General features: G+C 37.6%; 1 protein-coding gene across 3 annotated transcripts; it reads left to right on the top strand.

Annotated features, from left to right (window-relative positions):
• The first annotated feature begins 209 nt into the window (after positions 1 to 209).
• LOC307173838 (N-acetyllactosaminide beta-1,3-N-acetylglucosaminyltransferase 3-like) lies at positions 210 to 25220 on the top strand. Of its 3 annotated transcripts, none has more exons than XM_079897346.1 (3): positions 210 to 396; positions 20032 to 20094; positions 20185 to 25220. In XM_079897346.1, the coding sequence occupies exon 3, from the start codon at positions 20193 to 20195 to the stop codon at positions 21345 to 21347; it is 1155 nt and encodes a 384-aa protein (XP_079753472.1). In that variant the 5' UTR covers positions 210 to 396; positions 20032 to 20094; positions 20185 to 20192; the 3' UTR covers positions 21348 to 25220. The 3 variants fall into 3 exon arrangements, with proteins under 3 accessions (XP_079753472.1, XP_079753473.1, XP_079753471.1); XM_079897347.1 differs by having other exon boundaries at positions 232 to 396; positions 20236 to 25220; XM_079897345.1 differs by lacking the exon at positions 210 to 396 and having other exon boundaries at positions 19980 to 20094.

The following is a 25220-nucleotide window of genomic DNA, read 5'->3' as shown; positions in this document are numbered from 1 at the left end:
ATTAGTTCTTCAATAATTCCTTATTAGTTATGCAGTAAGTAAGATACAGTATTCTAAAGTGTTACCAAATATAATATACAAAAGTAAAATGTCCTTTAAACTGATCAGTGAAATGGATTTGATAAAATACTAAACGATTAACATTGACAGGCTAAAAAGGAAAAAAGAAAGAAGATCATTTTGTTAGGTAGCAGATCAGGTTTTGAGACACTGCCTAATATTTAAACCACTAGAGACAGCAGTTTAAGCTAGAGGCTCCACAGTTTATTTCCTCATTATGAAAGAGTTTCAGCAGTGAATACAGGGATGGTTGTTAAAGCGTACAGTATTTCGACATGAACAAAAACTCAAATGTTAGGCTACTTTTGACGTCATCCGAAGCTAATTAACGGCCAGGTAAGATTTAAAAAAAAAAAAGATAACTAAACAATTTACTGTGTTTTTTGTTTGTTTGTTTTTTCAAAGATAGGTAAAAATATCAATGTTTTGACCGTTGCTCTTAGAAAATTAAACTAATGCGACGACAAGAAGTGCTGCGTAGACTAGCTCTTTTATAGACATTATGATGATTCTCAAGCAATACGTTGCGATCGACGCTGTGCTGTGTTGTGTTGTGTTGTGTTGTGTGAACGGCTGTGTCACGGCTGAAAGGTCGTCATAGACTTTTATAAAATGGTTACCACTCAATACAATCATTAAAGCCAAAAACATATTTCAATGCTACTTTGATAAAGTAAAATCACTAAATGATTTTCCGCTAGAAACCCATGAACAGCAACAGATTGCCCCATCTTATTGAGCTCAAATAAAAACAACAGTAGCCTATTGGAAACTTTCTCATATGGTGTGTCATAATTCTTTTTAAACACAGTATGTGATAGTTCCTTATACACAAATTATTATACTTTTATAATGGCTATTATTGTAAGTTGAAATATTATTGTTCAGTAAATAATATTTTAGTTTAGTGTGTGTGTGTGACTTTCGACATCGGGGAAGTTATAAATATGATACTGTCTTTATCAGTGAGTCAGTAGCAAAGACTTTTATACTAGTGATGTAGTACTCGAGTCCGGTCTCTATTTTTGCTGCGCCGCTTACGCTGAATTAAAGTGACAATGCATTGATCATGGCCAAAATACACAGCAGTTTTACCCAATAAGCGCCATTGATGATATCTATTGTGTTTTAAACAGTCAATCAAATGACCTTCATCAATTTAAAAAGAAAACAAATGTCCAAAAACAAACTTGTTGCCCAAACTACAAGTTTAAACAATTTATACTGCCAGTTTATCTTAAGTTATTAATTTAATGTATTTAGGCGTATATTAATACATTAATATAATAAGATTTTTGACAAGTCTTTTCTCTTAAATGTATTTGAAAACGAAATAAAGCAATGCCACAATTGTATGATGGATTAATAAATGACTAACTAAAACTAACTGTATATGTACATTTCTGAAATGCATTTTCTGTAAAGCTGCTTTGAACAATATTGTGAAAAGCGCTATACAACTAAATTTGAACTGAATTGAATTGAATGGTCTTGTCTTATTTGAGACACTGTTCGAACAGTGTGGGCTAGAAGATTTGATAATTTAAGCTATTATTAAATTAGATGAAGTAATTTTCAGCAGAGAAAATCACATTAATAGCTATTTAACATAGGCCTAGTTTTTAACATCCTCGAAGAATAATTAAGAAAATACTATTTAGGTTTGGATACATAAAAAAAACTAATCTCAACAGTAAAAAGCTTTGAATGTCTTTTGCAATATGAATTATGCATGAGCATGCATGGGAATAGGAAATAGGCTATAGGCTACAATAATAAAAAATAAAAAAAGCTCTATAGTAGAGTGGATGCATTACTTAATTATATTCTGAATTTCTATGTTATAAAAAATCGTTCTATGAACTTCTAGCAAGCTCATTTAAACCGAGTTGCCGAAATGAAAGGAGGCTAAATAAATATTAAACTACTAAATATCAATATAAATTTGCCAGTAGATGGCGCCAAGGCCCTGTTCTATTGAGATTACTGGTTGATGTTCAACCTATTCTTTCAAAAACACAAATATATATTTAACACCCACACAACTAGGGCTGTACCAGAATATTCGAGTATTCGAATATTCGTTCGGTGGGTTGGTATTCGATTTTCAAATTTGACATTCGAATATTCGTTTTAAATTTTTTGTATTTTTTTTTCACACCTGGCATCCCCCTAGAAACGGTTCCCATTCGCGCTTGAATGGGGCTGTCATGCGTTTTCTAAGATCGGATAGTTCTCTCTGATTTATCAATATGAACAATGAACACATAAATGTGTTTTTGCAAAACGGATATGAATCCGAACTTCAAATCCCGCACTATAGGCAGATGTAATGGAGTGCACGTATAGCAACAGATAAGCTGCATTTTACTGATCGTCAGCTAAAATTTCTAAATCAAAGACCGCAATAAGAGAGCGGCAACAGCCCTGGTAAGATCATTTCGGTTCTTTACTTTTAATGAAGTTGATTGTGTGTTAAAGCATCTGCGACCCACTTTCACTTTGATTTGCGATAGTTTGCACGTTGGCTTGATGAATAGATGCTGATCTGCGGTGACGCGTGCTATAAGCGTCGTCATATCTGGCTATAACATGATATAGCCTAAAACACGCTCTCACACGGTTATTTTTTTAGCATTTTTGGGCGAAATACAATACTCTTATTTTAGAGCGCAGAACAGCGGAGTTTGTATGGGCAGAAGTGCATGCCTGAGCTTGTAGGCTATAAGCTGCGTTGCTTTGACATTGTGGAAATAGAATAGAAACAATATATTAGCCTACCCTTTACTGTGTCAGTAATTACTGTGCTGCTGATTTCTGATTTGAGAGTTATTTGTTACTCAGAAAAATATTAGGCTGTGTTTTGTATCACTAGTGCAGTGTCCGTTCTCGGGGCCCTGCGCGTGAGGCGCGCGCGCGCTTCCCGCTCGCGCTGTTCTGTATTAAAAGTTTATTAATTCTGAACGTGTCACGTCTCGCGTGTCTATATTGCACCAAATGTGACACTGCACTCGTGAAGTCGATTGGATGAACGGTTCTAAATGCAAGATAAATAATCTAAATGCAAACAGACAGACGCATAGAGATTCCTGCCTTTATTAGAGAGAAGAATATGTTCAGCCCCCTCCCTCCGAAGCTTCGAATATTCGATGTTAATTCCTATCGAAGCTTCGAAGCTCAAAAAATGGTATTCGGACCAGCCCTACACACAACTACTCCTTTTAGACAATTGCAGTTGTTCTGCTGTGGTGCTGTTTGGAACTGTATTTTCATTGACTATTGTGTGAAATGCCAGTCATTAATATATTGTTTATTTACAGGCATTCTGGTTTTCTAAAAACTGCTCATTGCAGAAACATTCAAACAAATATTTGTTGTATTTTTCCTCAGCTTGTCTCAGTTGGCAATTCATTTTCATTATATTTAAAAATAAATATACGCGTTAACACGCAATTTACGCGTTAACACGTGATTTACGTGGCAAGCCATTTTAACATTTAACAGCTATGGATATGTGTTGCAGATATATGGCAAGCCGTTTTAGCTTAAATTGTACCCAGCACTACTCGTCGTAATTGCATTTTTACTAGTAAGAATTCAATTAGAGAGCTCTACAATTCAATTCTTACTAGTAGAAATTACAATTAGAGAGCTCTCTAATTCAATTACTACTAGTAAGAATTACAATTACAGAGCTCTCTAATTCAATTATTACTAGTAAGAATTACAAATACAGAGCTCTCTAATTCAGTTCTTACTAGTAACAATTCCAATTAGACAGCTCTACAAATGAATTTTTACAAGTTATATGTCTCCATTGACTTCCATTCATTTTTAATTACGGAGCTGTACAATTGAATTGTTACTAGTAAGAATTACAATTAGAGAGCTCTACAATTGAATTGTTACTAGTAAGAATGCAATTGCAGAGCTCTTTAATTCAATTCTTACTAGTAACAATTTAAATAGAGAGCTCTCTAATCCAATTATTACTAGTAACAATTCCAATTAGAGAGCTCTCTAATTCAGTTGTTACTAGTAAGAATGTAATTGCAGAGCTCTTTAATTCAATTACAGAGCTCTGCAATTATACATATCTTTAATTCATATTTTTACAAGTAAAAATTAAATTAAAGAGTAGTGGTCGACCGATATGGGATTTTTAATGGCCGATGCCGATATTGAGAAAGCAATCTGGCCGATATGAGGCCGATACAATACATGTGAATACAGTAAATGAGAGACATAAAGAATATTGGTGAAACTAAATGAACATTTATTGTACATACTATTTATGCAAAATTCTTTTTGCAATAAAAAATATTTACTAAGAAATTAAAATTTAAACAAAAAGGTAAGGTAACACTTCAATAAATAAAGTTTTAGTGCAACTTCTTGTCTGCTTTAATATTTACAGTCATTTTTTCAGTCACATAAATAATTACTGCTGCTTACTGCAGGTTACAAATAACATTTATCATTAATGAACCAATCGAAACAATATTCATAAATTAATGACAAAATAGTATGTGAGATTACATACATTTTATGTACAACATAGTTAAATATAAATCTCACATAGTTTATTTACACTATTTACTTTAAAATAGTTTAAATAGTTCAACCTTTTTTTAAGGTTGTTTTACTTCAAGTATATTTAAATAATAATGATTTATGTGTTTAGTTTTGCTTGTTTGTTTCTTTAAAACGTTGCAAGCCGTCACATGTATTTGCATGACATAGGCCTACATGAACATATGAAAATGTATACTACACACTAGGGCTGCACGATTCTTGCTAAAATGTGAATCACGATTTTTCTCCATGGGAATTGAGATCACGATTCTCTTACACGATTCTCATTTTTTCAACCAAAATGTATTGCACTCAAGTACAAAAAAAAAAAACCAACAACAAAAAAAACAAAGCACATTCAGTATAATAAAGTGCAGGAGAAACAAAAAATTGTCTCTTTTCTTTATTTTAGCCCCCTTAAAGTGAATAATTTTAAAGCATTATGTTGTTGAACATAAGAAAACATTAACATATAGGCCTACAATAATAGCCTAAATAAAAATAACTAAATAGAACCTGTGATTTTTGCTCCATTTGGCACAGAATGTACATAGTACTTACATCTACTGTGTTTACGGGAATACTCGACTTGGCGTTTTGAAATATTTCTGTGTTTATTTGGCCGTTTAGACGCGCAACCGGAGACTACTGCTTGTCCGTGTTGCGCTTGGAGCGCGCGCACAGCATCCTGTCAGTATAATTCAGTTCTCTTTCGCGACTTATCGCGCTTTTAATATTTATTTTCGATATAAAGCACATTCTGCTATTTTCTTTCTCTTTCATCCATGATTTGTTATTAATAACTCTAAACAGAATCATCAACTGAAATCTGCGCGGATTATCAAAAATACGACACATTTATAGGACATAAAATTGTCTCTGCGCAAAAGTGTAAGTAAAAGGACAGCAAAGCACCCGTTTCAATAAAAGGATATATTAAAGTTTATATGGTTTTCGCCATTACCTTAAACAAGCAGCAGCTGCTTGAATCCAGTGCAGGAGCTGTAACTATTAGATTACCACAGAAACGTAAGCGGTTAGTTGATTGCTGTGGTGACTCGTGACAATCGCGAGTCGCGAACAGCACTGAACACGCACTTTTGCCGGTACAACTTGAATATTATTATTATTATCATACACTTTTCATTAACTTCGGTAGGCTGTACAACAACGGAATTGTAATTGGCTGCTTTTTCTGCAGAGGTCTGAATGCAGGGAAATACACGGAAGTGAATCGCCATCATTAAGAAATGAGATCGCATTTATGTTTGAATCGAGATCGTGATTTTTTTTCGATTAATCGTGCAGCCCTACTACACACGATATTACGCCAATCATGGATAAATAAATACAGTAGATAGTGAATAACATTTTCAAGGATTTATTTTCAAACGTAATATTATTACATAGTGTTCTCCTCTCATCCACCTCACGCGACCAACTGCACGCGAGTGACGCGACCCAGCTTTTCCGTGCACGCGAGTCCGTTGGAAAACAGCGTCTAGTTTAAATGTAACCCGAGAACAACGCGCGTATCTGAGGGACAGCCAGTTACAGGATTTTTGACTGTTTGTGAGGTAAAATGTTTTCAGTTTTGTTTGAATTTGTTTATATCACATCTGTGACCCCCACTGGAGCTACCGCTGGGCTGCGGATCTGACATATCACGGTACTGTTTGAATAGACTCTGCTGCACGCCGGAGTGTTTTTGTGTGTAACACAATGTGTCAGGTTAGAAAGCGAATGCGAATGGTCATTTACTGTGTCTATCAGATGTCTGTTTCACTTCTGAGTGGCTTGTTTTACTGTGCTGGGCGGAGCAGAGCGAGTGTATTCAGTTCATTCACGCTCGCTCTGTTCGCGTCAGTGGAAAAAAGCGCTAATGCACAGTCACAAACTGTTTTGAAATATATCGGCCAAACGGAAAGATTTATCGGCCGATGCCGATATCTAAAAAATTCCAAATATCGGCCGATATATCGGCCTCGGCGATATATCGGTCGACCACTATTAGAGAGCTCTGTAATTGCATTCTTACTAGTAAGAATTTAATTAGAGAGCTCTCTAATTGTAATTGTTACTAGTAATAATTGAATTAGAGAGCTCTCTAATTGTAATTCTTACTAGTAACAATTCAATTGTAGAGCTCTCTAATTGTAATTCTTACTAGTAACAATTCAATTGTAGAGCTCTCTAATTGTAATTCTTATTAGTAACAATTCAATTGTAGAGCTCCATAATTAAAAATGAATGGAAGTCTGGAGACATATGACTAGTAAAAATGTATTTGTAGAGCTGTCTAATTGGAATTGTTACTAGTTTTTTCCAGACAAAAAATACATAAATCTCTCCTCTCAGGGCACTGGCGGAGCTAGGGGGTGGCCAGGGGTGGCCGTGGCCACCCTTGGTCTAAGCTTGGCCACCCCTCTCACAACTGCTGTTTCTGTCTCTTTTTTTATTGACAAAAATTGTGTTTTTTAAAACGCTGAACCGTCTCTTTAAGACCACAAAAAACGTGAGACTTTTCAGATGCACACTCTAACTTCACCTCAGAATGAGCTTCAGCAGAACATCAGACAGTGATATGCACATAGTAAATATAGAGTCAGTCTTTCTCAACTGGTTGGTTGCAAGAACGTTTTGAGTAAGTCGAATAGTGTGCAGTCAACAACAAACGTAGTTCTCTTTTTTTCTCATGCTACTTTTATTTTAGAAGGTGTGTGTGAAAGCTTGTGACACTTATGTCAGATGCTGATAAAAGGGCGTTGTCCTTATTCAGTTGGCTATCTTTGGTAAAATGAGATGTTATCAGGCCAAATGTCAGTAAAACTAACTTTTCTGTCATACGGCTGACAGCCGTTGTACTGTGCTTGCACATTACGCGCAAATGCGGCGTGCTGTAGCCGTAGTTGTCGTTAATTAACTCATGTAAGAATCAAAAAGGCGATTAAAGCTGTCAAAACTGCATGCATGTATTTGTTATACTATGCGTCACATGTGTCTGGATTAAAATATTCTGTATGTGAGATCACAATATAAGGCACAAACTGATATATAATATTTTAATGTCCAAATAAATGTGAGCACTGTGCATTGTAGAAGATATGCATTCATTTTGCGTTAATTTGTAAAGGACAAACAAAACTGGATAATTTTTAAATCCATAAAATAACTAATTTTACATTCTACATTATGAAAAACATAACATTTTACATTATGTGCTGTTGACTTCCGCCTTGTTCACATTCATGGGGATTCAAAAGAGAACTTTTGTTTTCCTTTTTAATTTAGGTATGATAGAACTGTTGCAATTATTTATTTTGACAACTAATATAGAAAGTTAAACTTTTTTTGACAAACTCGGAATTGGTTGAAGAGTTCATTGATTATAAAAAACGCATTGAAGGTTGAATAATCTTTGGACTACAGTATTTATCTGCATGCTATCTCATCCATGAAGATGCAACAATGTAGAACAAGCAAGTTGAACTTTAGCTATAGTGTGTGCCCTTTTATTACTATTTAATTCATTTTAATATGAGGTGGTGGGTAATAATAAAAAAAAAAAAAAAATTTTACTCAGTATTCCATGATTCCTAATTCACTATTAACTCAATTACAATTAAGTACAAATTAACTTTATTCAGTTGTGTAGGCACTAAAACAGTCCAATACATTATAGTCAAATTATTTTTAATGAAAAAATAATTAAGATTTCTGTGCCACCCCAAACTGGTTGCTGGCCCTTGCCTGGCCACCCCTATGAAAAAATCCTGGCTCCGCCACTGTCTCAGGGGGATATGAGGGTGGAAAGCACGGTAATTCGAAAATACTACAGGTTTTCTACTAATACAAAGCTTAATGCTAAATCCTGAAGTATCCCTTTAACTTTAATTAGCACTGATTAGCACCATGTCGGAGCAACCAGAGGGCAAAGGAGTTTTTAATCGTCTTTTTAATGCTGTTTGATACTGTAAAAAATAAAATAAGAACTAATCTGAACTAAGAACTTTTTTTCTCATCTAAGGAAGTTAATGTTATTGTACTTACATGGCAAGAATAGCAAGAATAAGATGAATCTCTTTCACGCATAAATCTTACGTCAACAATAACCTACGTAATTTTAAGCATGATCATAAACATAGCATTGCAACATTTTTTTTTGTATATAAAATATTGTATAATTTTTTTAATTTGTATATAAAAAACATTTTCTGGTGTTTTTTTTATTTTTATTTTTATTACAGCCAATGCCATGACTGCTTCTTTCTTCTTCCATTCATAGAAATAAGGAAATGAACCCACTTCTTCTTTGATTATGGCAGGGAGGGGAAATGGATATATCTAAAATAGAGCAACGTAGGTCATGCACAATAATTTGCACTAGTCATAATGACGTTTGAGATATCTTTAACTTTGTCACATGCCTGTCCTGTCTTGTGCTGCACATGGGTGTTTTGTTATTTTGGGCCATGTGCTCATGTCATTGTCTGATCCCTCCCTCTTGTTATCTGATTATTGTTTGAGTTCTTCCACCTGTTCCCTCTTGATTAGTTCCCTTTATAAGTCCCCTCTTGTTTGCAGTCTGTGTCGGTTCGTTGTCTATGTTTCCTGTTCCCTGTGATTCCCCAGTAAGTTCTTGTTCTGTTTTTGGGTTTGTATTTACTAGGCCTAGTTATGTTTTCCCCCTCGTGGGTTTTGTTTTGTGTTTAGCTTTTCTTTTATTAATAAATATTTCTTTCTTTGCACTTAAGTCCTCACACCTTTTGTATTTACCCATTCCGTGACAGAACGAACCGACACAGACTGCAAACAAGAGGGGACTTATAAAGGGAACTAATCAAGAGGGAACAGGTGGAAGAACTCAAACAATAATCAGATAACAAGAGGGAGGGATCAGACAATGACATGAGCACATGGCCCAAAATAACAAAACACCCATGTGCAGCACAAGACAGGACAGGCATGTGACAAACTTTCATTCTGCCTAGTCAAAACTGAATTACAGATATCTGCAATTGTCATTTAAGATGTGTGACGAGTAGAATGTCGTTTTCAATTACGTCATTGCAGATATCTGTAATTCAGTTTTGCTTAGTCAAAGCTGAATTACAGATATCTCTATCTGTCGTTTCGACAAGTCACAATTACGTTACAGATATCTTGAATGACAATTCCAACTATCCAAAATGTAATTACGACTAGTCAGAAAGACACACCCGTGCCATCAACACTCGGTGGCTTTAGGAAGGCAGAGCATGGTTGGGAAATGTACATTTAAGGAGGTATATATAGTAAGAGTATGTCAAAGTCAGTTACAAAATGTTTTGTATAATGGTGATAATAGCATGCTTCATGACTCAGCTAAGTGTTGCTAGCATGTTCAGTCTGTTTCTAGCATGCTTAGTACACAATAATTATGTGGTTAGTACTGCATTACTGTGTTAACCATGTCAGTTTCTGTTGCCAGTAGGTGGCGTTATGACTATAACTGAATATGAGCATGGATGTGTGTTCAGGACAGAACTCTTATCAAACATGTGAAGTTTGGTGCAAATTGGACATTGCCTTCTTGAGTAACAACAAAGTCATGTTTCATTGAATTAGCATTCTTTAGAACTTAGCTAAGCATTGTTAGCATGTTTTAACATGTTGCTAGAACGGCATCAACGTGTTAAACATGTCACTTCCTGTTGCCAGTTGGTGGCGCTATTACTATAACTGAACATTCTCATGTAGATGTGTTCAGGCCATGACTCTTATCAAAAGTGTGAAGTTTGGGGCAGATTGGACATTCCATGCCTGAGTTACAGCAAATTCCTATTTAATTGCAATAATAGCATGCTTTAGCACTTGGCTAAGAGTTTGCTAGCATGTTTTAGCATGTTTCTAGTATGTTGTTAGCATGTTTAACACTTGCTGGCACTTTTTTATATGTTATTAGGAGTCCACAACAGTGTTAAACATGTCACTTCCTGTTGCCAGCAGGTGGCGCTATGACTGTAACTGAATATAAGCATGGTCATGTGTTCAGGACAGAACGCTTATCAAAAGTGTGAAGTTTGGGGCAGATTGGACATTCCATGCCTGAGTTACAGCAAATTCATATTTAATTGCAGTAATATCATTCTTTAGCACTTAGCTAAGTGTTTGCTATTATGTTTTAGCATGTCTCTAGTATGTTGGTAGGATGTTTAGCACCTACTGGCATTTTTTTATATGTTATTAGGAGTCAAGAACAGTGTTAAACGTCACTTCCTGTTGCCAGCAGGTGGCGCTATGACTATAACTAAATATGAGCATGGACATGTGTTCAAGAGATAACTCTTATCAAACGTGTGACGTTTGGGGTAGATTGTACATTGCCTTCTTGAGTAACAACAAAGTCCTTTTTCATTGAATTAGCATGCTTTAGCACTTAGCTAAGTATTGCTAGCATGTTTTAATATGTTTCTAGCATGTTTAGAACTCAATGGCATTTTTAACATGTTGCTAGAACGGCATCAACGTGTTAAACATGTCACTTCCTGTTGCCAGTAGGTGGCGCTATTACTATAACTGAATTTGAGCATAGGCATGCGTTCAGGCCATGATTCTTATCAAACATGTGAAGTTTGGGGCAGATTGGACGTTCCATGCCTGAGTTACAGCAAATTCCTATTTAATTGCAGTAATAGCATGCTTTATCACTTAGCTAAGTGTTTGCTAGCATGTTTCTAGTATGTTGCTAACCTGTTTAGCACTTGCTGGCTCTTTTATATATGTTATTAGGAGACCACAACAGTGTTAAACATGTCACTTCCTGTTGACAGCAGGTGGCGCTATTACTATAACTGAATATTCTCATGTAGATGTGTTCAGGCCATGACTCTTATCAAACGTGTGAAGTTTGGGGCAGATTGGACATTCCATGCCTGTGTTACAGCAAATTCCTATTTAATTGCAGCAATAGCATGCTTTAGCACTTAGCTAAGTGTTTGCTAGCATGTTTTAGCATGTTTCTAGTATGTTGTTAGCATGTTTAGCACTTGCTGGCACTTTTTTTATATGTTTTTATATGTCCACAACAGTGTTTAACATGTCACTTCCTGTTGCCAGCAGGTGGCACTATGACTGTAACTGAATATGAGCATGGTCATGTGTTCAGGACAGAACGTTTATTAAAAGTGTGAAGTTTGGCGCATATTGGACATTGCCTTCTTGAGTAACAACAACATCCTGTTACATTGAATTAGCATGCTTTAGCACTTAGCTAAGTATTGCTAGCATGTTTTAACATGTTTCTAGCATGTTTAGACCTCAATGGCATTTTTAACATGTTGCTAGAATGGCATCAACGTGTTAAACATGACACTTCCTGTTGCCAGTAGGTGGCGCTATTACTATAACTGAATATTATCATGTAGATGTGTTCAGGACAGAACGCTTATCAAAAGTGTGAAGTTTGGGGCAGATTGGACATTCCATGCCTGAGTTACAGCAAATTCCTATTTAATTGCAATAATAGCATGCTTTAGCACTTAGCTAAGAGTTTGCTAGCATGTTTTAGCATGCTTCTAGTATGTTGTTAGCATGTTTCGCACTTGCTGGCACTTTTTTATATGTTATTAGGAGTCCATAACAGTGTTAAACATGTCACTTCCTGTTGCCAGCAGGTGGCGCTATGACTATAACTGAATATGAGCATGGCCATGTGTTCAGGACAGAACTCTTATCAAACGTGTGAAGTTTGGGGGAGATTGGACATTCCATGCCTGAGTTACAGCAACTTCCTGTTTCATGGCGAAACATCGAAATTTGTAAGGCCGCCGAGGACCCGCCCTTCGACGAAAACTCAAGATCTTCGCAATTTAACGTCGCAAAGGCCTTAAGATTACACTCACCAAATTTGAAGATGATCAGATTAAAACTGTAGGAGGAGTTCGTTAAAGTACGAGGCCTGAAAATGGCAAAAACTGCACAAAAATCTGAGAGGAAGTTCAAAATGGCTGACTTCCTGTTGTGTTTAGGGCTATGCTCCAAGAGACTTTTTTGTAGGTATTAGGTCATTACACGTATGTACCGAATTTCGTGCACGTACGTGGAACGTTGCAGGAGGCGCACTCCGTTGAACTTTTATAGGTGGCGCTATCGAGCCATTTTGCCCCGTCCAATTCTGAAACCTATATCAGATGTAAATTTTCGCCAGTTCTGACGCGTGTGCAAAGTTTCGTGAGTTTTCGCGCATGTTTAGGCCCTCAAAAATGCAATTCAATGCGGAGAAGAATAATAATAATAATTAAAGCTGCAAGCAGCGATGAAAAGGGCCCTCGCACCCCTGCCACCGCCACCCGGCACCTTTAGGAAAGGCCTTAAGATTACACTCACCAAATTTGAAGAGGATCAGATCAAAACTGTAGGAGGAGTTTGTTAAAGTACAACATCAGGAAATGGCAAAAACTGCCCAAAATCTGACAGGAAGTTCAAAATAACTGACTTCCTGTTGTGTTTAGGGCTATGCTCCAAGAGACTTTTTTGTAGGTATTGGGTCTTTACATGTGTGTACCAAATTTCATACCTGTACGTGAAACGTCGAGCCGGGGCAAAATGTAGGGGCAATAAGTAAGCCATTTTGCCCCACCCAATTTTTAAAACCACATCACACGTAAATTGTCACCACTTCTGAAGCGTGTGCAAAGTTTCATGATTTTTCGAGCACGTTTTGTATTTGCCACACTTCCTGCTACCAGCAGGTGGTGCTATTGCTATAATCATAATGAGCATTGGCATGTGTTCAGGACAGGACTCTTATCAAACATGTGAAGTTTGTGGCAGATTGAAAATTGTATGCCTGAGTTACTGCAGGCTGTCTGTGGTTGCCTAGCAACATCAGAACTGCAAGCAACATTAATATTGAACTTATCTGATCATGCATATATCACCAAAAGGCCGAAATTGGGTGAACTAGTGCAAAAAATGCCCGTGCAAAATCAGTTTTTGTGTGTGTTTTTAGTAATTGTTGGTTTGGTGTGTGCTTATTGTTACAATTACACAGCAAAAGTTCAGTGACATTTTTATTTGTGCATGGTAAAAAGCACACAGTGAACTCCGAGAAAACGCTATGCTTGAGCAAACAGTTTGTGAATAGGCAACTACAAATGATGCCCGTGAAAGAGACTGTGAACGCATTGAATAGGATATGTTTAGTTGGTGAATAGCATAGGCTACTATTACACAGTAGCGACAACGTTAAGCGCACCAGAATGAAATATAATATTCAGAAGTAAACACTAACAGCATAGCTGACTTACAGATTCAGTTTACATCCACAAATGAATAAGCACCTCGATTCAGGGAGCAGTGCAAAGTGCCCGTGCAAAATCAGTTTTTGTGAGCTGATCGCCGTCAAAAAAGTTCAGGAGATATTTCTTGCGATGGCAATATGATCAAAAATAACTTTATATTGATTCAATGGATTAATAGCATTTAAAAAAAAAAAAAAAAGTCATGAATTTATTGCATTTTTGGGAAAAAATAATCCGTTTTTATAATAAATCTTAAAAAATTCAAATCCAGATTTTGATTTTCAATGTTGTTATAACCTAAAGATGCTATGTGAAAGTTTGAAACAGAAAATAGTGGTTTTCACACATTTAGTGGTTATCTCACATTCGAGAGATATGCGAATAACACACAGACAGACAGACGGACGTTTCTGTAATTTATAGATAGATGGATTTATCACGTTCGGGAACCAAACTATAATATTCAGAAGTAAACAGTGTAGCTGACTGAGTGTTTATGTCAGAATGTTTATTTTTAAACCACAGCCTTCTTGGGGCTTCTTTGACCGATACAACTCTCTAATGTCAGAATGTTTATTTTTAAACCACAACCTTCTAAAAATGATATATTTAACGATATCTTTTGCATTTCTCATCCAAACAATGTCAAACTTGGCACTGCACTTACTCGTGCCCGTGGCAAGACACCTGTCGAGTTTGAAATCAATCGGACTAACGGTTCGAGAGATATGCGAGGAACAGACACACACACACACAGACAGACAGACAGACAGACGTTCCTGTAATTTATAGATAGATGTTTGTCAGGCCGCCGAGGGCACACCCTTCGACGAAAACTCTAGATCTTCGCAATTTAACGTCACAAAGGCCTTAAGATTACACTCACCAAATTTGAAGAGTATCAGATCAAATCTGTAGGAGGAGTTCGTTAAAGTACAACATCAGGAAATTACGAAAAATGCCCAAAATCCAGGAGGAAGTTCAAAATAGCTCACTTCCTGTTGTGTTTAGGGCTATGCTCCAAGAGACTTTTCTGTAGGTATTGGGTCATTACATGTATGTACCAAATTTCATACCTGTACGTGAAACCAGGAGCCGGGGCAAAATGTGGGGGCAATAATTTACCGAATTTGCCCCCCACAATTCTGAAAACCATATCACACGTAAATTTTCACCACTTCTGAAGCGTGTGCAAAGTTTCATGAGTTTTCGAGCATGTTTAGGCCCTCTAAAAAGCGATTCACTTTGGAGAAGAAGAATAATAATAAACGGAGCAAAAACAATAGGGTCCTCTCACCATCGGTGCTCGGGCCCTAATTAAAGCTGCAAGCAGCGATGAAAAGGGCCCTCGCACCCCTGCCACCGCCACCCGGCACCTTTAGGAAAGGCCTTAAGATTACACTCACCAAATTTGAAGAGGATCAGATCAAAACTGTAGGAGGAGTTTGTTAAAGTACAACATCAGGAAATGGCAAAAACTGCCCAAAATCTGACAGGAAGTTCAAAATAACTGACTTCCTGTTGTGTTTAGGGCTATGCTCCAAGAGACTTTTTTGTAGGTATTGGGTCTTTACATGTGTGTACCAAATTTCATACCTGTACGTGAAACGTCGAGCCGGGGCAAAATGTAGGGGCAATAAGTAAGCCATTTTGCCCCACCCAATTTTTAAAACCACATCACACGTAAATTGTCACCACTTCTGAAGCGTGTGCAAAGTTTCATGATTTTTCGAGCACGTTTTGTATTTGCCACACTTCCTGCTACCAGCAGGTGGTGCTATTGCTATAATCATAATGAGCATTGGCATGTGTTCAGGACAGGAGTCTTATCAAACATGTGAAGTTTGTGGCAGATTGAAAATTGTATGCCTGAGTTACTGCAGGCTGTCTGTGGTTGCCTAGCAACATCAGAACTGCAAGCAACATTAATATTGAACTTATCTGATCATGCATATATCACCAAAAGGCCGAAATTGGGTGAACTAGTGCAAAAAATGCCCGTGCAAAATCAGTTTTTGTGTGTGTTTTTAGTAATTGTTGGTTTGGTGTGTGCTCATTGTTACAATTACACAGCAAAAGTTCAGTGACATTTTTATTTGTGCATGGTAAAAAGCACACAGTGAACTCCGAGAAAACGCTATGCTTGAGCAAACAGTTTGTGAATAGGCAACTACAAATGATGCCCGTGAAAGAGACTGTGAACGCATTGAATAGGATATGTTTAGTTGGTGAATAGCATAGGCTATTATTACACAGTAGCGACAACGTTAAGCGCACCAGAATGAAATATAATATTCAGAAGTAAACACTAACAGCATAGCTGACATACAGATTCAGTTTACATCCACAAATGAATAAGCACCTCGATTCAGGGAGCAGTGCAAAGTGCCCGTGCAAAATCAGTTTTTGTGAGCTGATCGCCGTCAAAAAAGTTCAGGAGATATTTCTTGCGATGGCAATATGATCAAAAATAACTTTATATTGATTCAATGGATTAATAGCATTTTGAAAAAAAAAAAAAAAGTCATGAATTTATTGCATTTTTGGGAAAAAATAATCCGTTTTTATAATAAATCTTAAAAAATTCAAATCCAGATTTTGATTTTCAATGTTGTTATAACCTAAAGATTCTATGTGAAAGTTTGAAACAGAAAATAGTGGTTTTCACACATTTAGTGGTTATCTCACATTCGAGAGATATGCGAATAACACACAGACAGACAGACGGACGTTTCTGTAATTTATAGATAGATGGATTTATCACGTTCGGGAACCAAACTATAATATTCAGAAGTAAACAGTGTAGCTGACTGAGTGTTTATGTCAGAATGTTTATTTTTAAACCACAGCCTTCTTGGGGCTTCTTTGACCGATACAACTCTCTAATGTCAGAATGTTTATTTTTAAACCACAACCTTCTAAAAATGATATATTTAACGATATCTTTTGCATTTCTCATCCAAACAATGTCAAACTTGGCACTGCACTTACTCGTGCCCGTGGCGAGACACCTGTCGAGTTTGAAATCAATCGGACTAACGGTTCGAGAGATATGCGAGGAACAGACACACACACACACAGACAGACAGACAGACAGACGTTCCTGTAATTTATAGATAGATGTTTGTCAGGCCGCCGAGGGCACACCCTTCGACGAAAACTCTAGATCTTCGCAATTTAACGTCACAAAGGCCTTAAGATTACACTCACCAAATTTGAAGAGTATCAGATCAAATCTGTAGGAGGAGTTCGTTAAAGTACAACATCAGGAAATTACGAAAAATGCCCAAAATCCAGGAGGAAGTTCAAAATAGCTCACTTCCTGTTGTGTTTAGGGCTATGCTCCAAGAGACTTTTCTGTAGGTATTGGGTCATTACATGTATGTACCAAATTTCATACCTGTACGTGAAACCAGGAGCCGGGGCAAAATGTGGGGGCAATAATTTACCGAATTTGCCCCCCCCAATTCTGAAAACCATATCACACGTAAATTTTCACCACTTCTGAAGCGTGTGCAAAGTTTCATGAGTTTTCGAGCATGTTTAGGCCCTCTAAAAAGCGATTCACTTTGGAGAAGAAGAATAATAATAAACGGAGCAAAAACAATAGGGTCCTCTCACCATCGGTGCTCGGGCCCTAATAATAAACAGAGCAATTCCAAGAGGGTCCTCACACCATCGGTGCTCGGGCCCTAAATATGGGCATAGCCTAAATGTATGTGCTGTTGTTGGTTCCCATGACATGCTACATTTTAACGTTTTGATGATTGTCTTGGCTATAAATTTTGCATTTCACTAATGAAGGGGAATGTAAAGCATTAAATCAACCAGGGGCCGTATTCACAAATCATTTTATCTTACCACTAGGAGTATGGCTACTCCTAAATCGCACTAAAATATTTTAGCTAGGAGTTTTCTCTTAAAAGTTATTCACAACGCCTTTCAGACCTACTCTTAGTAAAGAAAAATGACAACTCCTAAACTAAGAGTGAAGGTGTGTTCGACATCGGCTGCGGCTGGATGCACCCGATCGGCGAGAGTAGCCGCGTGCAGGCGGGGAGGAGCTGCAAACGGAGACGTGAAGTCGGACACATTCTGGTTCCCGTGGTGACCGCTCACGTGGTGTTTGCATACTTTACCACAGCTGAAGTGAAATAAATGCAATATTTGCCAAATAATAGATGTTTCAGAGACATTTTCATTCAATACTTTATGTACTGCTTCATACAGCGTCTGTTTGAACAAGAATAAATGTATTATTCTTGTTCAACTTAAGTTCAACATAAGCTACTATCAATGAAGTGGAGTCTACGTTTTTTAATCAGTTTTAATTTGATAAACATGACACAATATAACATCGCAACGACATAAAAAGAGTGTTTACTGTTATAAAAAACTGATTTGAGAGCTTTAGAGGAACTAAAGGTGTTCGAATAAACACGAAACACACTTGATCGTTGTCATGCAGTGAATCCGGCCAATCGTGGAACAGCTGTGTCGTCATCAGCCCTCGTGCAGCCGCTCTTGAGAAGCTGCGCTGGCTGAGTTCTCCGGCTACTTTCGAATCGCTCTCGCGGTACTTTGATGGCACACGTCACAGTCACGTGGTGTCGGCGCTGCATCAAGTCGGACAAAATTTCTAACCGGCATGCACTGCTTCAAGTCAGCCGCTGATCGGTCTGCGCAGAGCTGCATGAAGTCGAACAAGCCTTAAGGCTTGTTTGAGATGAGCAAAATCTGCGCAGAATCGATCACTGGTGATCAGCGCGAGATGCATGCTGGTTAGAAATGTGTCCGAGTGCGGTCCGCCTTGCTCTGATGTCATGCTGACGTATGTCAAAAATCTCTCGCGAGCGCAAGGCGCACCTGTCGGATTCTGAAGTCCAGCGCAGTTGCTCGCACCGACTGCGCTGATCAAAAGCATGATGGGAAACGACTTGCTGACGACACAGCTTGATGTTCATTGGTTTAAACAACCGTGATGTATTGTTTTCTTTTAAAATGTTTGATTTTAAAACTCTGATATCATGTTTTATGTGTATAGGCTACGTTATGTGGTAATATTCCCAAACTATCTCAGTGCGATCTCTATGGGTTATGCAATGTAATTTTATTTAAAAAAAACTCTGTATTAAAGAAAAAAGACTGATTAACATGTATTTGGAATGGAATTAAATAAGTAGGCTACTTTGGGTGTCTTGTTCATTATATTTATTTTCATATAAAAGCAACAGAACTTAAATTCCATCCAATTTATTAGCAACACTGGGCACGAGCGTGAATCCCGTGAATCCCGCGATATCCGTCTTTGATCTCGCAGGTGTCAGATCCACTGCGAGAAGAGAGAACTGTCCGGCTTGCCTGCGCTTTTTTCACTCCTCCTCTCACTGCAGCCGCCTACTCTCGCATACATTTCAGGCGAGGCAAGGCGCATCTCAAACAAGCCTACTGAGTGAGCACAGTGCAGGACCAGAGGCCACTCCCCCTCTCACACTGACACTGAGTGAGCACAGTGCAGGACCAGAGACAGAGAGGGTCGAAGAAAGCAGCGGAGCTTAAGTAGTGTTTTCTCGGAGTTCACTGTGTAGCCTTCTCCCTGAATCGTCGCGCTTATTCATTTGTGGATGTTAACTGAATCTGTAAGTCAGCTACACTGTTTATTTATGAATATTATATTTTATTCTGGTGCGCTTAACATTATTGCTACTGTGTAATAGTAGCCTATGCTATTTGTATTCACCAACTAAACATATCCTATTCAATGCGTTCACAGTCTCTTTCACGGCCATCATTTGTAGTAGCCTATACACAAACTGTTTGCTCAAGCGTAGCGTTTTCTCAGAGTTCACTGTGTAGCCTGCTCCCTCAATCGTGTAGTTCAATTTTCCATATTTATTGTATGTCATTATGTCAGTTTCAGTATTTGCTTTCTACCATGCACTAAAATGTCACTGAACTTTTGCTGTGTAATTGTAACAATAAGCACTCAAACACATCGAACCAACAATTACTAAAAACACACAAAAACTGATTTTGCACGGGCACTTTGCACTTGTAAATGCAAATTCTGATAATCTTCATGTTGATTTTCAAATCTGTATGACTTCTGCAGATCACAAAAGAAGTTTCCCGAACAACCTCAAATTAAGATTTTGTGACTTGGTCTGAAATAAAGGTATAGTATACATATATATACATACATGAAAATCCTTGTTGAGAGAACTTTTGTGTTCATACAGTAAATTGTGTCTCTGTTCTTGAACAGGTGCAAAGATGAAAATTAAACACATGGAGACAATAACATTTATTCTCACAGGTGTTGTGTGTCTCTTCATTATCATGAAGAAAAATGACATTGAAGACGACGTGATATCAAATAGCAAAGACACATATGAGATGCTCCGTCATCAAATCCATTTGCCCAGATCCAAAACTCCCCAGCCTTTGTCTTCACGTTGTCAGCAGAATATGTCGGCTTATACTGTGACTGGATTTTCTAAACTGCCAGGTCATATCCAAGATTTCCTGCTTTACCGACACTGTAGGAATTTTCCCATGCTGCTCGACCTGCCTAATAAGTGTGGCGGACCCCTGAACTCTGCAGATGTCTTCCTTCTGCTGGTCATCAAGAGTTCTCCAGAAAACTATGAGCGGCGAGAAGTCCTGCGGAAAACATGGGCTAAGGAACGACTGCACAAAGGTGTGTGGATCCGTAGAGTCTTCATAATCGGAACAACTAAAACTGGCTTCGAGAAGCGCAGGTTGAATAAGCTATTGAAGCTGGAGAACAATGAGAACGAGGACATTTTACAGTGGGACTTCAATGATTCATTCTTTAACCTCACACTGAAGCAGATCCTTTTCTTAGAGTGGATGGAAAGATGGTGCCCACAGGCTAGATTTCTCTTAAACGGGGACGATGACATCTTTGCCAATACGTTTAACATGGTTGAGTATCTTCAAGGTCAAGAGGACAATGATGGAAGTAAACATCTCTTTACTGGGCACCTCCTCCAGAACGAAAAGCCTGCTAGATACTCTTCAAGTAAATACTTTGTCCCGGTGCAGGTTCAGGAGTCTGAGAGCTATCCTCCTTACTGTGGTGGAGGAGGCTTTCTTCTCTCAGGCTTCACGGCCAGAACAATCTACAACATGTCTCACTCTATAATTCTAATGCCCATTGATGATGTTTACATGGGAATGTGTTTGGAAAAGGCTGGCCTCAAACCTACATCCCACTTTGGTGTAAGGACATTTGGTATGCATGTCCCAGCTGAGAATGTTGACCAATTTCACCCTTGCTATTACAGAGAAATCCTTTTAGTCCACAGATTTCTGCCGCACATGATTTTTGTGATGTGGGATGAAATACAAAACCCACAATTGCAATGTGGAAAGACAAATTCCTCTCTTCAGCGAAGCCCATAAACAACAAAAAAAGAGTGTGTGATTAATTTTAAAGGGAAATATAATAGCTTGGTGGAATCGATATGATTAAAATTGTTTTTAAAGGGTCCCTATTATGGATTTTTTAAAATGGCCTTTCATGTAGTGTGTAACATAGCTCTAAGTGAATGAAAACATCCTGCAAAGTTTTAAATCTGAAAGTGCACCGTATATAAAGTTATTGTCTTTCAAAAGTATCAATGAAATGTATCAGAGTCAATGAAATTAATCGTTTTTCAAAAGAGTTATAAGCCGTTTCGTTGTGACGTCAAGACGAAACATTAGCATATTGCCCACCCACTTATTGTGCGCGCAAACACCAGCGAAAACTTGAACCTCAAACCGGTAGCTGATTGCTGTGGATACTGGATAGCATCATGTTGAGAAGACGCTGTATTCTACAATGTGAAGGTTAAGCCAGTTTTTTTTCACTGCCCAAGGATGAGTATGTGAAGAATCAGTGGTTAAAATTCATCTTTACCATGATACCACAGCAGTATAATCCTAAACTTTTGCTGCGTTCCCTTTATTTCACAGACGACTGCTTCTGCTTCGACTGACTGTCAGTCATTCACGCTAGAGCTCGGCTAATGTATGCACTGTTATTGATACAGTTTCCACATGTTCAGCGCAATAAATTAGAAAAATACTCGGTAAATAAAATAATCGGTTTGTTGATGGACATGCACTTGTTAATGCTGATGGTGAGGAATTACAGTTGCAACATCTCATAATGTACCTCAAACTGAGTAATGTATCACTGAGAAACGTCCTGCTCGAGTCGTCCTTGCAAGGTGGACCGCACTCGGACACATTTCTAACCAGCATGCATCTCGCGCTGATCACCGGTGATCGGTTTTGCGCAGATTTTGCTCATCTCAAACAAGCCTATGTGTTTAGTTTACGGTGTAGGAAGCCTCAGGACACGCAGAGCTGACATTGTTATGGCAATGGGCGGTTTTGTTTTCAACACATGCGCTGTACGCAGTAAACCAATCACAACAGACTGCGCTGTCTGGCCAATCAGAGCAGAGTAGCTCGCGTAAAGGAGGGATTTAGAGAGACTGATTCATCTGACGAGTCGTTTGAGAATCATTGAAAATTTGGTGATATGCAAATGTATATTATGAGAAAATTAAACCATTTTTTACCTTTGATGCATGCAAACATGTCGTAGGATTCTCCAAAACAACATTAGGAAACTTTAAAATAGCATAATAGGGGCACTTTAATTAATGAAATTAAACTGAAGTGCTAAAACACGCTGTAGTTTGTAAAATGATTGCCTTTTGAAAATTATGTGGTGTATTGCACTAACTAAAATGAAAAGGGTGGTTGATTCTTTTCTCAGCAATAGTAGTTGTAGTCTTCATGCTTGTTTTTAAATAATCAGATAGTGCTTCTCAAGATATGGAGATAGAAATAACTATATCTTGTGCTTTTAAATCCAATTTTATCAGTAGAGTATATTAAGTGTAATATGATGAAGTGAAAGTATAGTACAGGGCTGTAATAAAGTATAAATTCTTGTGGGCTAATTATGAGCTTTGGGATGCTTCTGCTTACTTTGAGTATTTTTGTTTAAAGTATATTGTGTTTTGCTTTACTCGTTTCGAGGATAAACTTAATACTGTTACTATTGTTCGTACTAGTAATAGCAAATTACAACTTCAAAGGTCAAACACAACACTGAAGAACAATCAAAGAACTTGTTAGGATGTTATAGAACAGAGTGCTCTGTAAATCCAACAGACTAAGTTGTAAAAACTGGTTTCTACGCATGCACAAGTATGGGTTACGGTGATGAAGTTATATTCTTGCATGTTGAACTTCTGTATCTCCTCTAGTAAAGTTATATGTTGTTAAACGAACCTTTGCCTTGCCGCTCGTCATTCAACATGGTGTCAGAAGTGGTCCTCACAGAATCGTGAATGCAGCGAAGAAAAGTCAAGTCAAGTCAACTTTATTTATATAGCGCTTTTCACAATACAGATTGTATCAAAGCAGCTTCACAGTATTAAATAAAATAGTACATCAGTGTTTGTTTCTAGTGTAAAACGTCCACGTTTGGTAATGCTGATCAATAGTATTGTTGATTGATTAATTAAATTAAGTATCCCCAACTGAGCAAGCCAAAGGCAACAGTGGCAAGGAACCGAAAAACTCCATCAGGTGACCTAATGGAGAAAAAAAAAAACCTTGGGAGAACCCAGGCTCAGTCGGGGGCCAGTTCTCCTCTGGCGTTTATGAACTAGAGACCGGATTTAACTGTAAGATTAAAAATATTATATAAATGCCTGGCTGAAGAGATGCGTCTTTAATTTAGTTTTAAACTGGGAGAGCGAGTCTGAGCAACGAACAGTATCAGGAAGACTATTCCAGAGTTTTGGAGCTAAATGTGAAAATGATCTCCCTCCTTTGGTTGATCTGGATATCCTAGGTATGACCAAAAGCCTCGAATTTAGTGATCTTAAAGAGCGCGATGGATTATAGGGCGATAGAAGATCCGTTAAATAGACTGGAGCTAAGCCGTTTAGGGCTTTATAAGTCAGTAGCAATACCTTGTAATTAATACGGAACTTTATAGGTAACCAATGTAGTGATGATAAAATTGGTGTTATATGGTCAAATTTTCTTGATCTAGTAAGAACTCTAAGCGGCGGCATTTTGGACTAACTGTAGCTTGTTTATTGAGGATGCAGGACAACCAGCTAATAAAGCATTACAGTAATCTAGTCTCGAGGTCATGAACGCATGAACTAACTTTTCTGCATCAGAAACAGATAGCATATTACGTAGCTTAGCAATGTTTCTAAGGTGGAAAAAGGCTGTTTTTGTAACATATGAAATATGATTTTCAAAAGACAGGTTGCAGTCTAGTATAACACCCAGGTCTTTTACTGTAGAGGATAAAGTAACAGGACATCCTACTATGTTAAAGTTGTATTGTGAGAGGTTTTGTGGGCGGTTTTTTGAACCGATAAGTATTACCTCTGTCTTGTCTGGATTTAATAAAAGAAAATTGCGCGTCATCCAATCTTTTATATCTTTAACACACTCTGTCAATTTGGATAATTTAGCGTTTTCATCCGGCCGTGATGAAATATATATTTGAGTGTCATCAGCATAACAATGGAAACTAATTCCATGTTTCCTTATAATATTTCCAAGTGGCAGCATATATATTGAGAATAATAGAGGGCCCAACACAGATCCTTGCGGCACTCCATAGTTAACTGGAGTTATGATCGATTTTTCTCCATTTAAATAGACAAAATGGTATCGGTCAGATAGGTATGATCTGAACCAGCTTAATGCTTGTCCTTGAACACCAGTATAATTTTGTAGTTGATCTAAGAGTATTGTGTGATCTATAGTATCGAACGCAGCACTAAGATCAAGTAAAACTAGTATTGAGATACAGCCTTGGTCAGAAGCTAAGAGTAAATCATTTGAGATTTTAACGAGCGCAGTTTCAGTGCTATGATGCGGCCTGAAACCAGACTGAAACTTTTCATAGATGTCATTTTCTTGTAAGAAAGAGCCTAGTTGGGCAGACACAACTTTTTCTAGTATTTTAGACATAAAAGGAAGATTTGAAATGGGTCTATAATTTGCAAGGTTATTTGGGTCTAATTGTGGTTTCTTAATGAGTGGTTTTATAACTGCCAGTTTAAATGTTCTTGGAACATGACCTAAAGATAAAGATGAGTTAATAATATTGAGGAGAGGCTCTTCCACTATAGGTAACACTTCTTTCAGTAGTTTAGTTGTTATGGGATCTAATAAACATGTTGTTGTTTTAGAGGAAGTGATAAGTTTATTTAACTCTATTTGTTCTATAGTTGTAAAGCA

Source organism: Squalius cephalus (genome assembly GCF_949319135.1).
Source record: "Squalius cephalus genome assembly, chromosome: 16".
Classification (NCBI taxonomy): Eukaryota; Metazoa; Chordata; class Actinopteri; order Cypriniformes; family Leuciscidae; genus Squalius; species Squalius cephalus.
This window is presented reverse-complemented; position numbering and strand designations above follow the sequence as displayed.

Excerpts from the sequence above, each read along its gene's own strand:
- LOC307173838 (XM_079897346.1), top strand. The coding sequence starts at position 20,193 with ATGAAAATTAAACACATGGAGACAATAACATTTATTCTCACAGGTGTT.